Raw genomic sequence first — 20,145 nt, 5'->3', positions numbered from 1 at the left:
TCACTGCCTAGGCAGCTTCACCATAACTAAAATGCTCAGAAACTCATGAATCATTCTTTATCTGAAATAAAACCATCAGGTTTAACTGGTGCTCCTTCCAATTTGAGCCAAAAGAATAGTAAAAAAAGGAGCATGCAGCTTCTAAAATGCTCGAGGAAACACATCCTTCCCTCATGAAAACATATTCTAATAATGAATATTATTAGAAGAAGAAGCTAATAATATTAGCTTTGTGTAAGTGTCTCCTGAGGCACTACAGCATCTGAAGAAACCATCCTAAGAGACAAAGATGCTTCACTTTGACAGTGTGTTTACCAGCCCCAGCCTGAAGGAAGTTGGAGTCACAGAACAGAAAGGTTGGTTTTACAAACAGTGATACATGCACAGCAAAAGCACAACAAAAGAGTTACCAGCCAGAGTTTAAAGGCTATGGGGAGCAATTAATTGCTGAAACACTCGAATGCCCACCCTCAGGAGTTATCAGAGTCATGGCCTTTGGCTCACCAACACATTTGCTTTATCAGGAAAGCTAAAAGGAGCAGCACCTCCCATTCAGTCACAGTACCAGCCAAAAATAAGTCTCAATTTTGCCATATCTTGCTCACACATAAATAGTCCCAGCAATGTAACAAAACCCAGGGTTAAGGCGTAATTTTTTTTTTTTGCTTCTTTACAGTAAGACTTCCATGACCCAACCAAGTCAGTGCTGTAGACTCCAAAACACCAAATTAACCTGCCCCTACCATTAACTGTATTAAGCTGTATGCCAAAACAAATGATCAGAACACAGGACAGTGACAGGGGCACAACCGAATGTGCTCCCAGCTTAGCAACAGATATCCTGTTGGATAATCTTCTCCACACCTTTGCTGCACTTTAGGAACTAAAAAGCTCTGTATTTTGAGCACACTGCAAAGAAGATACAATTTCATTTTCCATAGGAGGAAGGCTGTCCATGATGGGAGTGGAGATAAGCAAAGCCACCTCCCCTCAGCTATAGCAAGCTGCTATCCTTCTGAAGCTGCTAAAACATCCTGCACAAATCCTTAAATGCCCATAGTATGGACCCACTTATCTGGGGCATTCTCCTGATCCAAGCACACATTTCTTTCCAGGAACACAGCCTGGAAGGTAGGGAAATATTTTTTGACCAGATGCTCTGTTACTGAAGCAAGATCAGTTGTAGGGAGCGTTAATCTATATTCCCCTTTTCTTCAGTGTTTCAGGAGAGTCAGTTCCAAGCAGCTTCCTTGAAGCCTGATGGCAAACTCATCTTCAGATCCCAGAGTCCACAACTCTTCAGGCTCAGCATAGTGAGACCTCAGGGTGCCAGCCAGGAGAAAACACAAGCTGGGTCTTTCCCTGCAAAGGACATGGCCTTCAGCTGCCAGAATTCCTCACCTTGAGAGAATGAACATCCCAACTCAGGCTCCCTGCAGGTGCCATCATTGCTTTTGACAGGAGACTGAATCCTTTCTAAGAGGGATTGTAGACACACAGCACTGGTGAAAGGGTATTTCTGACACAGGACTCAGAACAAACCAAATCAGCTTATCCCCAGCACAGGTGTATGTGCTGCCAGGAGCTGCTGCAAGTCCACATTCCAGCACAATCTGGAATTCACCCTGTATCTGATACAAAAGAGTTAAATGCCTTCCAATTAAAACCTGTCTTTAGTGAGTGTATTGCTTAGATATTAGTGTGTTAGAAGTCTGAACTTGACATTTCAGCCCCTTGGACACCTCAGATAATGCAAGTTCAGAACTGACAGGGTAACTTCTTTACTTTAATGCTGTTCCATGCTAAAGCCACTCAGAACTTTCCACACCAAATCAAACCAGCCATTTACAATGAGGCCTTCTCTGGCTTCCTTTACTAGCTAACTTGTAACTTCCAATCATGCCTTCACTTTACTCCTAAAAGTGCAGGTCAAGAGTAAAAGTCAAAAATACATTACAAAAAGCTTTACTTTCTGCAGAATGAACACCACAACTAAACAATTTTAGATATAACCAGTACTATAGTACATACTTTTTAGAAGCTTAGTGTACCATTACATATACTTTGTGTCAATATATAATTGAAGATATGATTGTTAGCACCATTTATGAACAGTGATCATGTGAGATTTTAAAATTTAGCTTAGCAACGTGACAATATTTTTATTTTGAATTCATGTGTGCTCTTATCTTGCAGCAACAGTTATTAATAGAAAGGATTATGGATATTAATCAACTGGAAACACAAGAACATGTTCTACAGGAATAATAAAAACCATCATCAACTCCCCAGGTTCTTGGACTTAATGAGAAATCTGAAGGTAATCCCATCTTGTTAAATAGAGACTTAGAGGAGTAAGCACTTACCTGCAAACAGAGCTTCAACCCACAGCAGGCACAGGGCGTTCACAGACCCACGTGGCACAGAACATCCACCTCCACAACCCAGCTGCTATTCTTAAGACACATCCTTAAGTCCTGCAAGTCTTTGGGGATTGCTATCCCACATACTTACATAATCTCCCATTCCATTTTCTAACTAAGCCATCAGCTAAATACCAGAATGCAGCCCTCAAAAGGGAAAGCTCAGGAGCAAGTGGGGATAGAATCTCTGCAGGGTAAACAGAGAGATTCTCTACTTCCAGGTGGGCTTCTGCTTTCTCCCTTTAAAACTGGACTTACAGACCTCTTCAACTTTAATCAAGCTCATTACCAGATGGTGATAAAATTCTGGAAAATGGCAGAATGTAAATGCAAGGTGCTTATTAGCAAAAGGCCTGTTCAATAAAATGGGAACTGGTTTTCAAAATTGCAATTTAGAGTGCAGAATTTGTAATACATAATTGCCCATTTTAAAGCTCATATTGCAGCACTAATCTATATTACTCAAACATACACAAGACATTATTACAGAAGACAAAAATGCCTAAAAAACTAAACCCAAATAATTCCACTTGTACAGCCTCACCAGACATCACCTTCAGTACCTTTAAGAGGGAGCCTGTATCCTTAGAAATCTTGCTTTATTCCTCTTATATCTGGAAATCCCCCCACTAAAAAGTCTTTGTCCATTCTGGCCAGCTCTGGTCCCAGTGATTTTGTAGTTTTATCTGGGTACCTCAGACAGTTTCTGGCAAAACCCACTGTACCACTGCCAGCTTGTTTCTGAATCGAAAATTCTGAACAGGACACTCGAGTAGCTTGAGATGTGCCTATAACAATTAGCTCAGACTCATTTCATCAGACAATAAAGCCCCAAGTTAGCAGTTTTATATTCTTGAAGTCTCAGTCAGAAATAGCACTAGACTAAGAAACAGGAACTGAATGCTTCCTACAAGAGTTGATTTTTTGTTATTATTATTATCTTAAGACCATGTTGTTCTCAACATTGTTTTAGATTAATTGCAGAGTTCAAAATATTGTCATGAAGTTTCTCATGTGTTTTTATCTAGAAAATCTGAAGTGTATGACAGTGAGAACACAATATTACTGAAAATTTAAAACACGCCAGACCTTATCTCTCTTCTCTACAAGTACATGAAAGGAGGTTGGAGTGAGGCAGGTGGTGGTCTCTTATCCAAATCAGCAATCAGTAAGACATAAGGAAAAGGTCTCAAGGCATGCCAGGGGAGGTTTAGCTTGGATATTAGGAAAAAATTATCCACCAAAAGGGTTGTCAAGCATTGGAACAGGCTGCCCAGAGAAGGGGTTGAGTCACCAGCCCTGGAGGGGTTTAAAAGATGTGTACGTGTGGCACTTAGGGACACAGTTTAGTGGTGGGCTTGGCAGTGCTGGGCTAATGGTTGGACTCAATCTTAAAGGTCTTTGCCAACCTAAGGATTCTCTAATTCTGTGAGAAAATACAGAAAGGCAGCCTCTCATCTCAGTGATCTGTGATCAGCAAGCAGGAGCAGCCATCACATGCTTGACTTTGCTATTCCCACCATCCCTGCAGCCAAGGTTGCCATGAAGACACAAACATCCATTTCAGTATTCTGCAAATCTCAACAAAAGAAAAACATTTTTGTTGACCTCAGCTGACAAAGAGGCTTTTAAGCTCTTGAAATAAATGTCAAAGCAGAATGCTGCTGTTACCTTAGAAAGAAGTCATACTTGTGATCAAGTTTCTTTGCATGAAACTGATGAAACTGTTTCACTGACAGCAATAAACAGATATAAAGCACAGGTTTCTCTTACAAGGAAAATCTGGAAACAGACACTGTACCTTACTGTCCTCATCCTCAAACACGGACTGGTGAACATTACAGGCGAAGAGAGAATTTGGGAGATCATTGAAATCAATTATTTCATGAAAATCTTCCTCTGCAAAACATCTCTTCAGGCCATTGTCTCCATTGATAGAGTAGAGCAGGAATTGTCCTCCATCCTCTGGGATGCAGCCATACTGGCCAAGGCCCCGCATTCCAAAGAAGTAAGAATCTCCCCTCATCCCTGGCAGCAGAGAAGATAACATCACAGTTACACAATGTATTTAAATGTTCCACATCCACAAGGTAATCCTGAGATTCTTAAGTCTGGTGGCTCTGTTTGTACAAAGTAAATTTCACACAATTCCAAGGCAACAATTGGCCTCTGACACAGGGCACTGAGACCAGTCTGACCAAGGTTCAAACAGGGGCTTTAACTTCATTTATTAGCACAGAAAATGCTTAAACATACCAGTGCAAGTTTCTGAACACAAACAGAAGAGACATTACTTAAGGGCCCCTTGCCCTATGAGAAAACACTGTGCTGTATTTGGGTTTAAAAGAACCATGATTGTTACTGGGCAGGCTGCTGGTGCTTCTGAGTCTGCAGCCAACTCAGGAAGCATAATGCTCAGGGTAAGAAGAACTTTGAAAATAACCTTGAAATTTAAACCAGGCTTCAAGAAAAAAAAAAAAAAAAAAAACAAAAGACCCTTATGGAAAGGAGCATGAACACAGCATAATCAAAAACCAGTACAACCAAGACACATCTCTGCTACACAGAACACGGCCAATTTTTTCTACAGTTTAAGTACAGAACTTGGGCTGGTTTTCAAAGCCCATTAGCAATTTCTTTGCATCTTAATCACACTAGGTAGCAAATAAAGTTAAGGGAAGAGTGGACTCAAGATGACTTTCAGCACTTTCAGGAAAGTCCTGCTGATTTTGGAGCCTTTATCCCAAATGCATCAGTAGAGAAAGGTAATTTTAAGGCACACAAAATGATGGGCACACATAATGAGCCCATACATTAAAAGGTATCACTACTGTTGTTATGAGAGAAAGCTTCATGCCAGCCAAGGGGAGTAAGTAAAGGTCCAATTAATGATCAGTGTGTTAATTAGTATTTAATCAGGTATTTAGCAGTCCTTAGTAGACATCAACTTATTGCATCTAGAGAGCCCCAGTGAGTTAACTAGAAGTTTACTGGATAATAATCTATTCCCTTTTATTTGTTTCTTTCAATAACAATATACAATCATTAGCTGCTTTTCCTCCTAGCACAAGCATTTAGAGAGTTACATAAACTCAGTGTGCTCATCTGTTCTGCTCTGTCCTTGCTCTCTTGCATACTTGCTATTCTCTATAAATAGCTGTAAATATTAGCTCAAACACACTATATAGAACTGCTGTCCAAAATTAAACCATATGGGTTTATTACACTTAATCTCAGTAAAGCTAAATTATGGAGCTAATTTGCCATGGCTGTGCCTTTCATATAACCTCTGCTCTGAAATGAGATTTGGATGATGACAGAGCACATCATTCCATAACATAAGGTTATGGAAATATCAGTAATTGTTATTGCTGGAGTCTCAAGGCTAATGACAGAAGTTCTCAAGTACACAAGCTGAAGCCATGCTCAAAAGTACTGTGTTAACCTGAGGATGGGGTTTCAGGCTATCAAATACACACTTTGCTTTCAGCAGCTCAGCCCAGTAGTAGCACAACTACCTCCAACTAATTTCAGTTTAGAAATTAAATTCTGATTGGAAAGAGGAAGCCTGAACAAATGGCAGAAGAGATGGCTACAATTCAGGAGTACATGTTAGTGTAGGAGAGCTCACCCTCACAGCAACATTGCCCCTGGTATTTGAACCAACTCACTTAAGCTTTGTGTTACTGCACATTTCATGGTAAACACATCCAGGGAAATACTGGAAAGAAATCCTCATAGCAGCCAGAAACTTCACATCAGAATGCAGTATTTTCTCTAGAAAAAGCTTTAATAAATCATCTCCTCCAAAAACAATCATCTCTAAGTATGTTTGTCATCATGTCTAGCTTGTGTCATTAGGTTTATGGAAATGAACCTCAAGCCCAGTGTTACAAAACACAATTTACATGGCAGAGCAGACTTGTGCCAGGCTATGGGAAGAATTTCATTCACCAACAGGCAAAAAAATTTGCAGCCAGGGAAGACGCTGACCATCTGAGAGTTACACTGGACATGCTAAAGTTGTAGAAATCTGGATTATAATGTTAAAGTTAACAAGTTTCATACCTCCTGTCCCAAGGCATAACAAGGCTAATTGTGCAGAGAAGCAAAGAATCTCAATTAAGAAAGAAGTCAGAAGTCTACAGGCTTCCTCACTAAGCAGTTGTTTATTTTTCTCTCCTGGGAGAGCATATTATAAGTACTACATAGGAAAGCTTTTAAGTTAGGAATTCAGCAAAACCACTATGACAACAAAACAGAACAGGATTTTAAGTTATAACCATGAAGCTCAGGTTTTTAACCAGTAACAAAATGAACATATGCTGCAGCAGCCAGGATTAGAAATTAATAAATATTTACATCCTGTGGCAGTAGTCTTGCTCTGCTAGAGCTCTTGGATAGAAAAAACTTGATTCTTTTTTTTTTTTTCAGCCAATTATTGAGACATTTTTGCCCAGTGGGACTTGGGTATTGGCCAAGTCTTTTGAAGAAAGTCACTGTCTCACAGGCTTGTGGCCAGCTCTTATCCCAGACTTGCAGGTGTCTGTGCCTGACAGGCATCTTCTACTCTTAAGATACATCCAGAGTTCTGATTAGTGTTCCCTCCACTAGCAAATTAACTTAGACCCGATTCCTAAATCCTCTGCCCAATTTATGATGGCGTGGTTAAGAACACCTGCATGGAGTAACTGTTGTTTCACAGATTTTCCTCTGCCATGCATTGCACCATAGAAAGAACAGCACCACAGTTAAAACAGAAATCTCACTAAGAAAATGTTCCCCTCCATGTTCACATACATGTTCCCCAAGAGAAATAAACTGCCCATGAGCCTGAGCTGAACGATAATCAGAGGGGACAAACATACTTGAATCAACATTTGTTAGCAGGCTTCAATCAGAAGTTACCCTCAGGCATAAGATGGAAAGCTTACATTTTTCCATATTATGAATAGTGTTACACATACAAACATTTACATATATATATATATGTGTAAAAAATCATAACTACATATCCTTTATTATGTCTGTCAAACCTGAAGGCTCAGTTATCATGTTGTTGGTAGTGTTTTCTGGCTTCTTTGAAATGATTTAGCCACTTCAGGCAGTCCTCTGACAAAAAAAATATTCTCTTTCCAATTATTCAACTAATTTAGAATAAAAGAATTTATATTTCAAATCTCTTAAAACAATTAACTCTAAGTCATGTATCATCCATGAACTGGATTTCCATATCAAATAAACCCAATTAAAAGTAATCTTTTATGTTACAATAATACAATCACTGGATCACATTCCCATTTATGTTAAAGCTCCTTTCCACAGCTTCTGACAAAATTAGTTAATTTCATCCCCTTAGGATCCTTTTTATATTAAAAAAAAACAACCAAAAATCCTCACATAACAGTAAACTGGACTTACCTTCCTTTTAAAATGCATGAATTCAAATCAAGTTATGCCTTTGCTTCTCCCCTCCCAAATCAGATTTTACAAATACTTGAGATACCAGAAATTGCCATACAGAATTTCAAAAAAAAGGGGCAATGCCATTAAAAAAACCAAATTATACACTAATATAGGCACTATCCAGAACCAATATTGATGCTAAATTATCCAAAATCTTACCTGGGATCATGACAGCAAACTCTGTCAGGATTGTTCCCCTGAAAAGTCTGTGGCACTGAGGCAAATTCAAACCTGAGCCAAACAACTTGATGGAACCTCCAGCTAAAGCTGAGCACTTGCCACATCCATTTATTCCCTTTATTTAAAGCCTACCTGAATGTTATCTGTGTTATTTCTGAATTTGGTGTAATGTTTGGACCCTCAACTTTAATACATCCCACAGAATGAGAACCTCAAGAGTGCTGCACTTTTAACCCTTGGAGAACCACAGCAGCCACTTCCCTCCCAGACCCTACACATCACTTCACTCTGACGTGGGTTACTTTAAACTTCCAAGGTCCAGGTGTGCAAAGGTTTCTAATTTGGGAACTCTCCAAACACAAGGCAAACACCTTCCCACTGGCACAGGTCATGTCAGTGTTCAGCACTAGAGATGCTGTGACCAAAATCTCTGTAGATATTCCAAGTGGGAGCTCTGTGTTCATTCTGTTACCTCACTATTTTTAGACACAGTACACCTCTAATTAAAATTAACAGAGGCCAGCAGAAAATTATATTCACTGGAAAACAGCAGTAGCTCACTGAAGTTTCTCTTTGAAAAATTACACTTATTTAATATAAAACTGAAAGGGTAAAGATGCACATCTTCTCATGAAGTCAGATCCCTGCAGAGCCAAAACCTTCAGCTGAAATTGCATTGAATTAAGACAGTTTGAGGACATGAAGTGTCTGAATGGACCAATGCCTTCTCTATCACTGAGCATTTATGGATGTATCCACTGTTTTTATGGAAACTAATAAGGCATTTCCTTGGTGAACATTTCCCTGTCTTTAGAGTTTTTAAAAAGAATCCCTGAGGGACATCAAGAAACAGGCACATATCTCTTGAAATCACTAGGAAACTTAACTTTTTTTATTAAACACTGCTTGCCATGACAAACAACATGACTAAAAATAGAATAAAGCAAACAAAACATTACAAATAGAAGCTTTAAATATAATCACTATAAACTAGAAGTATTATTAAGCTCTGAGTGCAAACCTGGAAACTCTAATCTGCAGGAATTTAAGAAAATTTGGAGGAAAAAACAAAGCAAGAAAAGTTGCAGTTGCTTTTGTAGAAGGGGTCCAGGAGAAGTGTAGGGATTCCATCTTGGCTCCTACTGAAAAAAAAAAGCCCCAAAAAAGCAATTTTTACCATAATTCAAAGGCAGGGGAGAGGCAGGAGGGAGGAAATCAAACCCAGTGAATAAGATCTTACTGCAAGAATAATTTTTTACTTAAAATATTCACTGACTTTACAGTAGCAGAGCCACCAATTTCAGTGGTGCCAGCCTAGGGCTGCACCTCCTGCTGAATCCAACTGGCCCCACAGGGAAGGCTCTGTCAGAAAGCACAAATGTATCAGGGAAGGTCACAGAGTAACTTACTGGAATTTCATTCCACTCTGCACAATGAACACTGGAGATGAGCATTACTTTTAATGGTGCTAATTCTTCACTGTGGAAAGCTCCTATGGACTTAAATAGAGGCTTTTTAGTTAATTAGAAAGAGCAGAACTGGACCTCACATGACAGGATTAATGAACCTTTGCAGCCTCAAAAGCAACAAGGACTACAGTGACCCCCACCCACAGCCTTCACCCTGATCTCCCACCTGGGCAAATTCCCTTACAGGAATCAAAATTATCAGTACAGGGAAGTCCACTCACATTTGAGCTCCAGTTTGGTTAGCACCACACAAAAATAGTGCCAATCTCCACTTTTCCTCTTACAAAAGTGGCAGATATGAGGAAGAGGATTTTAATTTTTTTTTTTTCTAAATGCTAACTGGTGCAAATCCCAAATGTTCTAATCCTTTCCATTGACATTCTAGCCGCATTAAATTTAGCTGAGACTTGGGAACTATTTTTGGAAGCTTTTAACATCCAAAGGGACTATTCAGTTTTATTCCTCTAAAGCAGGAGTGGTCAGCTCAAGCAGTCCAAGACATGCACATCACACTGCAGGTTCAGCTGTGCCTCCCACACCAGGGATGTATCCTGAGACCACAAAGGGACTCTGGCATTGCCTTGCTGATAATCTGCACCTCCAGCACTGGAGAAAACAACCCAGGAGGCACTGGTGAACCCAACCAAGCCAAAATTCCAGTGCCACTGCACAAAAGGAAGGTAATGCCTTGGAGCAGCCAGTGCCAGGTGTGAAGGAAGATTCCCTGTGCTGTTCTCCAAAGTCAAGAAGCTGAGCTTCAATCAGTTGGGCACTACAGTAACCATGGCAACATTAAGGTATTCAAAGAACCAAAAAAAAAAAAAAAAAAAAAAAAAACCAACCAAAAAAACCCTCCCCAAACACAAACACAAAGAAACCAGAACAAGCCTCCTGATCACCTTCACTCGGCCTCTATGCTAATCTATTTAAAGCAAGCCCGTTTCATAAGGGGCACACAGCATTAGAGCGTCACCGGCCTTCAGCCAGAGCTGTCACCTCACACAGGGGTCACTGGAACACTCACTCGCTCAGCAGCCCTCCAGAAACTCAGAACTGTGCCCCAAATCCCACCCAGAACTCCCTGCAGCAGGAGCCATTCACAGGGCTTAACTCCTAGAAAACACTCAGGGACACAATGATGACTTGGAATAACATTTCAAAGTTCCCCCCTCTAAAAGGATTTCCTGCTAGCAAAATCTAGTAATTTATAAATTATTTAATTAATTACTCCAACGCAAAGACAAATGTTTTCAACACAAACAATGACAAACCAAGCTACTGAATCTGAACACAAGCTACAATACTTGGAAGGGGACAGACAAACTGAATCACACACCTGACAACTTCTCAGAAGTTTAAGGAGTATAGGACAGATCCTGCTGTGAAAGACTGTTAACAGAGATGATCATCTACAGAAAATCTTCTTCTGTCCTTGTTCACTGAGATGTGTTAGCAGTTTTCTGTAATGTTTGACATTACCACAGTATTCACTTCCATCTGTACAAGCATGATGGGCAACCATATAATTTAGCTTTACTGCAAGATAAATGCAGCAGTTTCTCAACACCAGTCATGTATTTTCATAGAATAGGAGTTTCCCTTTTCATCAGGGCAGCCACTCTAACTAGCTAAAAGACCAAACGATTTCCAAGAGCAAAACATAAAAGCTAAAGACAGAGGCTGGTGTAAAGTATAACCCCTGATTAAACTACAATTCTCATTTATATGATTTCTTTCAGCTGTATAAACTTATCATACATTTGTTTTTAGGAACATTCATTAAACTCCAAACTCAAGAAATAAAGGAACAGAATATTTTAAAGAGGTACAAAAGAATATAGGAGAGGTGAGGGGGAAAAAAACCCAAACCAGCAAGTTTGGAGAGCTATCTATTACATAAGCATTAAATGATATTGGCTTGGGATCACAGAATCACAGAATGGTTTGGGTTGGAAGGGATATTGAAAACCATCTCGTTCCAACCCCCTGCCATTGGCAGGAACACCTTCCACTATCCCAGGTTGCTCCAAGCCCCATGCAAGCTGGCCTTGGACACTTCCAGGGATGAGGTACTCACATCTTCTCTGGGCAACCTCTGCCAGTGCCTCACCGGTCGCACAGTAAAGAACTTATTCCTAATATCTAATCTAAACCAACCTTCCTTCACTTCAAAGCCCCTTCATTCCCCCTCGGCGACAGCAGCCAAGTTTAAAGCATCCCGAGAAAAGCCTCTCTCTGAGGGCTCCCGGCGCAGCCCTGCCCGGAGCTGCCCGAGCACCCGGTCCGGGTCTTCATGGACCCCGACCTCCTCCCAGCACGGCCGCAAACCCCCTTCCTACTTCCCCATCCCTCCTCGCAATCTCCTCCGCATCCCACCGGGGGAGACACCGACCCCGGCCCCAATCCCTCCCGAGGGGCGGCCGCCACCTCGCCGCGCATCCCCCGAGAGCCGCGGGTGGAAGGAGCCCCGAGGGCAGCGCGGCGCCGGGGCAGGTCCGCGGGGCGGTTGCGTAACCCAGGTCTGCCGGACAGCGCTGCGGCCACGGCTGAGAAGGAGCCCCTGGGGAGGCGGCCGTGCCCTTACCTGCGGCTGGCTCGCCCTTCCCTTCCCTGCCCGCCCGGAGTCCGCCTCACTCCGCGCCCAACGCTCCCTCAGAGCACCCCGCGCCCGCCCGCGCCGCGCCCGCCAAGGTGGAGGACGGGGCGGCCCAATCAGCAACGCCTCCGCCTAAACAGGCAAGAAGCGCCGCCAATGAGAATGCGAGAAGCGCGCTGGTCCCGCCTCCCATACTCCAGGCCACGCCCCCAGCTCCCACGGCGACCCTACGGGAATCGGTGACCGGCGGGGCCCGTGAGGGGACAGGGGACAGAGGAGAGGGCACGGGGCATGCACGGGGACAGATGAGTGGTACCAGGCGAGCCGGGCAGGGATGTGTGGGGACAAGGGATGACCGACGACAAGTGGCAGGTGTGTAGGGACAGGCGGGAGGGACACAGGGCAGTGAGGGGACACAGATGAGCCAGGGCGGAAGCTCCTGACCCCCCGAGCACACAGGGCGCGGTAGGAACCAGGCCGTGTTTGTGTTCCCGTGGCAAAGCTGCTCTCCCTCAAGGTGTCCGTGCCCCTACCCTGAGGGTGAGGTGGGATTGGGTGAAGTCAGGTGGGGTGGGATGGGATGGCTTAGGGTAGGAGAGAGGTGGGGTAAGAGGGGATTCGGTAGGGATATACAGGATGGGTTGGAATGGGAGTGAAGAGGGGTGGGATGGGTGGAGTAAGGTAAGGTAGGGAAGAGGTGGTGTGGGATGGAATGGGAAGGAGTGGAAAGGAATGAAATGGAATGGAAGTGAGGAAAGATGGGGTAGGAGAGAGGTGGGATGGGATAGAACAGGAGTGAGAAAGGGTGATGGGATAAGGTAGGGGACAGGTGGGGTGGGATGGACATCTTCACAGTGCCAGGGCACCTCGCCATGGTTTTAGTGACAGCTCCTCAGGCCCTCCTGTGGTGATGTTGCAGGGGTCTTAATTACTCTGAAGGATGAAGCTCCCAAGACTATGTTCCCCTCAAATTGTCCTTTGGAGTGAGCTCCCTCTGGGATGGAGGCAGATCTTCAGGCTAACAGGTGAATCAGGGCTATCTCCCCACTAGAGATGATGCCAGACCAGAAGAAGCATTTGTAGGGCTCTAAAGGAAAGTCACGTTTACAATAGAAAAAGGCTGATGCTGGTCATGATTTTAAAAAGAAGAGAAAGCCCTCAGATGCCCCCAAGGCATGTTTTATTAAAAGAAGGGCTATTTTCTCTCTTCCAGCTGCACATCTGAGACTAACACTGATTTTCTGTGGTCTCTTTTCTTTGGAATGTAATACAAAGGGATTTAATCAATAGGGTGCTACAGAAACGTAAATAGGTTTTTGTAAAGATGGCTTTGAAAATCTATAGAATGTAATGAAGAACTAGAAGACTCCCTTGTAATTATTAAATACCCTATAAAAATCTATGTAAGGAATAATTCTCCATTAGTTAAAAGATATATAAAAAGATGTGTGCCATTTATAGCAGCACTTTCCAATAATAGCAGAAAATAAATAGTGTGAAGAATGAAATCAATAGTGTATCCCACCTCATCTCTGCAGACAGCAAAGAGCAATGCACTGGAGATTGCTGTATTTGCAACAGAGGAGTTTCTTCCTGGTCCCTTAACTAAGGATTGACTTATGCCTTGATACCTTTCAGGGTTTCTGCTTCAGTTCTACTTTTATTTTTAAATGTGTAATAGGTAACTTATAATAGTAATTATTATTTTCATTGATTTGTCCTTGTGTCTAAAATATTGATCCCTGACCATGATCTTACTGCTTTAGGCATTATGCAGAACAGTAAGCAAGCTATGGAACCACAGATGTCACTATATAAACTAATCAGGTTTTAAATCAAATTATCTGCTTGTTGGTTTTTGTTTTGGGAATTAAACCTGGTAGGATATTTTCCTTTGTCTCCATTTATGTGTGTTCCCTTTGCATGATGTGTTATTTTAATATTCTGAGTAGGAAGAGCATCCACTGGGCTTTTTCTGTCCTGCGTTTTATGTTATACAATTTCCTTGTGTCTTCTTATCTCCATCCTCTTAACTGTATCTTGTGTCTCAATTTTTATTAATTTTCTTATTGGGAAGGATGTTTCCATTGTGATGAAGCTGCCCTGGCATATGTTTTCCTTGTAAAATAGGAATCTCTGCAGTTTTGAAAGCAAGTTAACCAACCTATGCTCAGGAAAAATCAGGAAAGCCAAGGTCAGCACTTTGGGTTTATATGCATCCAGGCACTATTGCTAAGATGAAGGGGAAAAATCCCTAAATTCCACTGATTGCAGTGAAATGTTCTTCGAAGCAGATAATTGTCAGAATGGCAGCAATTGTAGGATTTTAATATCCCCTGTTATAAGCATTAACGATTTCTATTAGGAAAGGTCACACAACAATATATTATTTAGACATGTAAAAATGGTGTTGCAAAAATAATAGGATAAGAGCAATTGAGAGAAGGTCCTTTGTGGAGTCCCACCCTTCACCCCAGAGCTGTTCAGGCCATGCACCCTGTGCCTCTTAAAGGCTGTGGCCATCTTCCCACAGCCCAAGCAGTTGCAGAGTGCCAAAACCTGGAGGAAGCTGTAATTCTGGAAAGGATACCAAAGGAGGTGATAAAACAGCTGCTACTTGCAGGATCCACAAGCAGTGCTGTGAGCTCATCCCACAGAACTGAGTGGGAGTTTGTTACTGATATCCCAGAGCACAGGCTTAGCCCGTCTCCTCCAAATCCTGAGCTGCTCATTATCTTCAGTCTGCACCTGCTTCCCATCTCCAGATTTAATCTGTAAGCAAAAGTGGCCTCTCAAGTGTGCTGAAGCAGACACTGAGAGTTTTAACACAACTGAAGCACTGTAACCAAAAGATTTTGCCCCCTGACAATGTTACTTTGATTTCTGATCATCAAAATACAAACCCTGGCTAAGTCCTGCAGCCTTTGCAGATGTTCTGGTGACAAATTCCCCTTTTTTAGAAGAAACAAGTAAGTAATGCCTGAAAATCTGTAGATGCTCAAGAAGTCCATGCTTCATCTTTTACATTTCTGCTTACTGGGATAATCCCAAATTCTTTGGCCAGATATGGATTATGATTTCTTGCAAATAGCTGAGTCTGGAGATTAGAATGGATAAAGCAAGTAAAATTAATGTTGACTCTGTCAGCATTATAATCTTGATTGTCTCTGTTTCTTTTTTAGAACATAAAAAACACAGATCCATCTAGCTTTGTCTTTTGTCTCCAGCAGCCAAGACTGGCTGCTTAGTAAATCAGTGTAAAAATAGGCTCTATGTTCTCCTATTTACCTTATAATATTCCAGCAACTAGGGAGGTAGGGATTTCTGGAATTCATGGTTGAATCTAAGTTACTCCACTTAGTAGCTACCAGTGGTCCTGTTCTCTAGGAGTTTTTGACTCCTTTTGAACCCATTTGTGGTTTTGCTTTCCACAATGTGCTGTGACAGGATAGTTCTTCACTGTGTAAAAACAATTTCAAGTCTTACCCCTGTTCAAGAGTTCCTTTGTTATAGAGGCAGTAAATTTATTGTTTGTACCTTCTCACCATCATCTGAGGACAAGGTGGATTGACTTGAGGTGGAGGAAGAGGGCAGGTTTAGATTAGATATTAGGAAGAAATTCTTCCCTGTGAAGCTGTAGAAGCCTTGGTACAGGTTGCTCAGAGAAGCTGTAGATTCTCCATCATGGAAGTGTTCAAAGCCAGACTGGAGCAACCTGGTCTAGTGGAAGGTGTCCCTGCCCATGGCAGGGGTTGGAACAAGATGATCTTATAGGCTCCTTCCAAAGTATTCTGTGATTACTTTCTAGACTTTAACTGGATTTTTCTTCAGCTCTCCTTTTTAAATTTTATGTAGTTTTCTCTGTTTTCACTGGGAGACTTTATCACCATCCCCTCTAGCCTATCTAATTTTACAAGAAAACACTGCTTTGAAACTTTGATTCTGCTAAAATGACTGTTGAATTTTGCTGGGTCTGGAATAGACAAGAGCTGTCTGGCCAAGGGACTTTGAATAACTCTGAGCATCTGGGTTAAAGAGTCCTATGACTCTGGAGATCTCCTCATCATCTAAGGGGGAAACTACTGATTTTTAACATTCAGTTTCCCTTTTTGACCAAGGGAAAAGCCCCACACTGACATTTTCAGAGGGTTCTCCACTTCAGTCTCCAGATGTCCTGCAGTGCTGGAACCAGTGTCTGTGTGTGTGTGGTTGGGGTTATTTTTCCCTTGTGCATTGCTTTGCACTTATCACTGCTGAACTTCATCTGCTGGTTTATCACCCAGTCACTCAGGGCAGTGAGACAACATTGCCTCGACACCTCTCCAGTGTCTGTGTGTGCTCAGCAACTGGAGAGCAGCTTAGCTGCAAAATATTACAAAGAAAAGCAAAAATGTGCAAAGCAAACACTGCCTCTTCTTGCTTTTTATCTACAGAGCATTTTACACCATTCTGGGTACAGGAATAATAATTGCACAAATGAAAAATTCCTGCTGGAAGGCAGGCTATCCTCTACCTGCTGTAAAAATTCAGTGCCTGTAGTGCCCTTATGCACATTACTCCATGAGCAGGTTGATCATGGAGCAGAGCTGTTTCCTTTAGGGGCTTGGATATGCAGGGAAGCACGTGCTCCAGCTGGGATGTCTGTTCTCTCCAAATCTGGTACGTGGGGGTCAGGCAAGTGTGGAGCCCTAGTGAGGGCTTCCAGCAGCTAAAGGGGCTACAAAAGAGCTGGAGAGGGGCTTTTATTAGGGGCATGGAGTGGTAGAACATGGAAAAGGACCTTAAGCTGAAGGAAGGCAGGGTTAGATTAAGTGTTGGGAAGAAATTCTTCCCTATGAGGGTGGTGAGGCCCTGGCACAGGTTGCCCAGAGAAGCTGTGGATGCCCCATCCCTGGAAGTGCTCAGGTTTGGGTTGGATGGGGTTTGGAACAATATTGTCTAGTGAAAGGTGTCCCTGCCCATGGCAGGAGATGGAATGCGATGATCCTTAGGGTCCCTTCCAACCCAAACCAGCCTGTGATTCCATAAGAACCTGTGGACTGCTCTGGAACCCCTCAGCTCCCACATTTGCAGTGGGATACCCCCTGCATTTTGGCTCTGTTGCTCCCTAAATCTCCTCTCAGGCATATCCCTGTTGTTTCTGAGCATCTTCAGGAGCAGACAGAGGTCAGACAAGGAGCTTGTGTCTTTTAAGGCAACCAGAACAGGAATAAAGAATCCTTCCATTTAACATCTACTTCAGAGAGTGAGAGCTGTTAGAAAAAAATGAAGGGCTTTTTGATTTCACATTGCAAAAATTCCCTACCTAACACAAAGTCCCACAAAACAGAACTTTACTATCTTATAGCTAACCCTCTGCTTTAAAGACAACAAAAATGGCACGTCCCCATTTCTGTTGAAGGAATATTTTTAACCAAGAGATGTTTTTTCAGCCTAGATGCGTGATAGATCAAGGGGAAAAACAGGTTTCATTGACTTTTAAAACAACCTCCATTTCAAGAAAGAAAAACAAACCTTTTGTACTGTAACAAACAACATCCTTACAGTACAAGTGCAGCTCTCACATCTGAAATATTATGGCCAGATGCAAATTGTCACATTTGAATGAGGATGATGAAATAGAAGGTTTTCATTTTGTTCCTTGTTTCTTTAAAATTTCTTTTAAAACTCCTTATGTCCTTTTCCAAGTGCTCTCAGCAGAGTCCTGGACTGTTTATTGCATAATTGGTTCATTAAGGTCAAGGCCTGTACAAGCTACTGTGCACATTCAAAAGCAATCTTGGAGGTGTAGCCACAATTCAAGAGCATGACTGATGATGTCAGCCCAAATTCCTCAAGAATAAACTGTGGTTTGCTGCCATGTGTTAACAAGCAGAAACACTTGGTTTCTAGGATTTACCCAGTCAAACTACAGGAAGCTGAAACATCTGGCTTGTCAAAATGGTCACAAGGTTACAGAGGCAATGACAAAGATGTCAGAAAATTCAGTCCAGGAAATGAGCACAGTTTAACCACAAGATAAGTTTAGTCTCTAAACACACTGTCTTACCTTGCTGATGCACTGATTTCTGTCTTCTTTAGATTTTAATTCTCCATGAATGAAACTCCATGTATTTTCAGGAAGTGCTAAACATCATGATGGTTTTTAGTAAGTAATTCTTACTACGTCTCCTGCTATTTCTTACATCTGTGATAAGAATTATTAGAAGAGACTTGCCCATTGTGACCCAAATGGAAATAAAAAAATGCAATGAGCCATAGCTATGTGACCTCAAGCCAAACGCTTCCAACTCATGTACCTAAATATAGACACCTAAATAAATGGCCTGGTTTTCAGGAGCACTGTGTGACTCTCAGAGTTGTAGGTGCTCTTAAAAATCAAGATGCTCATTTAGGTATCTAAATACAGACTGAGCTTATGAATGTATTATTTAATTTGCTTCAGAATGTAAACAACTAAGAAAAAAACCAAAAAAGCTACTAGAAGTTTTATTTTTATATGTGCTAATTAGAAGGCCACAGAGTGTAATTCACTGCAAGACACAATTTACTCCTCTAAAGCAAATATTGTGGTAATTAATGTTTATTAATTGTTGAGAAGTAGAATTTAGGAGCCCTATTTCTGAAGCAATGCTAGACAGGTTTGATGGAGAAGTCCACTGTATGAGATTTATTTCCCTTTTATTAATCTTTATCCTTAATTATGGAGATTGACACAGGAAGGCTTTCCAAAATGTCATTTTAAGGAGCTTTGTTTATATTGAGAGATCATTAAAAAAATTCTGAATGTTTCAGTTTCCTTAAGTGTGATCCATAATCTTCAGGCTTCTCGTGTTTTTCTTTCTTCTCTGAAATTTTCATTCATTATTCTGGCACTTTTAAGTGACTACTGAAGGCATAATTGGAGTATCATGGGAAGCAGAAGGCTGTGTTATTAGTCAGCATGACACCACATACACATCCATTTAATGGAAAATAAGCAGGTAAGTAACAATTGAGACTCTATTTTTGAGCCTGAATTGTGCCTAGAAATGAAAACTTAATTTTTCAACACTTCTACTAAGACATAATTTGGTTACAAACTTTTTCTTTGTGTATGCTTGTATTTATATCATTGTATTATATATTTTAGCACTGGTTTTCTAGAGATCACATCAGTGACTGACAGTGATGATGCCAGTGCCCCTGTCCTGCCAGCCCTTGTGCAAGGGGAGCACTGGGGATGGCAAAATGGAAACAGTCTTGGTGACACAGATATTTTTGGGCAGTCACAGCTTCCACAGCACTGAGTCACTGCGGCAGAGCAACCTCTAAGGAGTGTCCTCCTTCCACATCAGCCAGAGGGAAGACTCTGCCCCCTCCTCCTGCTCTCCCAGCAGTGTGACACAGCTCCAGAAGGGATAGCCAGTCCATTCAGGAGTTATCTCCTACTAAGGCACTGATCTGCCAGGCTTACCCTTGCAGTGTTGCACTGCAACTTGAAGCTTTTCAGGCACTTGGCAGCCTGGATGTCTTAAAAAACCCTGAAGGAAAATTAAGCTGAGTTTACAGCTGAGCTGGGAAGGGGGAAAAAGAGCACTATTGAAGTTCCTAGGGAGGATGGAAACAGTAAATGGAAGATAAAAAGGAAAGATGAAACAGGGCCTCTAGTCTGATTGTGCCCTTTGACTGCTCCAGGGCCACCTTGGGGAGCAGCCTGCTGTGCCATGAATGTCATGTTCAGCCAGCCCACCAAGACATCCAGTGGCATGGCACCTTCCCAGGCTGTGACATCCAGTGGCATGGCACCTTCCCAAGGTGTGACATCCAGTGGCATGGCACCTTCCCAAGGTGTGACACCCAGTGGCATGGCACCTTCCCAAGGTGTGACATCCAGTGGCATGGCACCTTCCCAGGCTGTGACATCCAGTGGCATGGCACCTTCCCAGGCTGTGACATCCGGTGGCATGGCACCTTCCCTGGCTGTCACATCCAGTGGCATGGCACCTTCCCTGGCTGTCACATCCAGTGG

General features: G+C 42.2%; 1 protein-coding gene across 1 annotated transcript in view; it reads right to left on the bottom strand.

Annotated features, from left to right (window-relative positions):
- Positions 1–12,174, bottom strand: part of RCAN2 (regulator of calcineurin 2) — an 84,749-nt gene extending 72,575 nt beyond the window's left edge. Inside the window, exons 1-2 of the mRNA XM_036379681.2 lie at positions 12,123–12,174; positions 4,225–4,451 (exon numbers count right to left, since the gene is read on the bottom strand). Coding sequence (XP_036235574.1) covers positions 4,225–4,449 — 225 coding nt within the window. The 5' untranslated portion in view covers positions 4,450–4,451; positions 12,123–12,174. The remainder of the gene's footprint in view (positions 1–4,224; positions 4,452–12,122) is intronic.
- Between the last annotated feature and the right edge of the window lie 7,971 nt (positions 12,175–20,145).

This window comes from Molothrus ater, chromosome 3, assembly GCF_012460135.2.
Source record: "Molothrus ater isolate BHLD 08-10-18 breed brown headed cowbird chromosome 3, BPBGC_Mater_1.1, whole genome shotgun sequence".
Classification (NCBI taxonomy): Eukaryota; Metazoa; Chordata; class Aves; order Passeriformes; family Icteridae; genus Molothrus; species Molothrus ater.
Note: the sequence above shows the minus strand (reverse complement) of the source record. Positions and strands in the feature narration are given on the sequence as shown.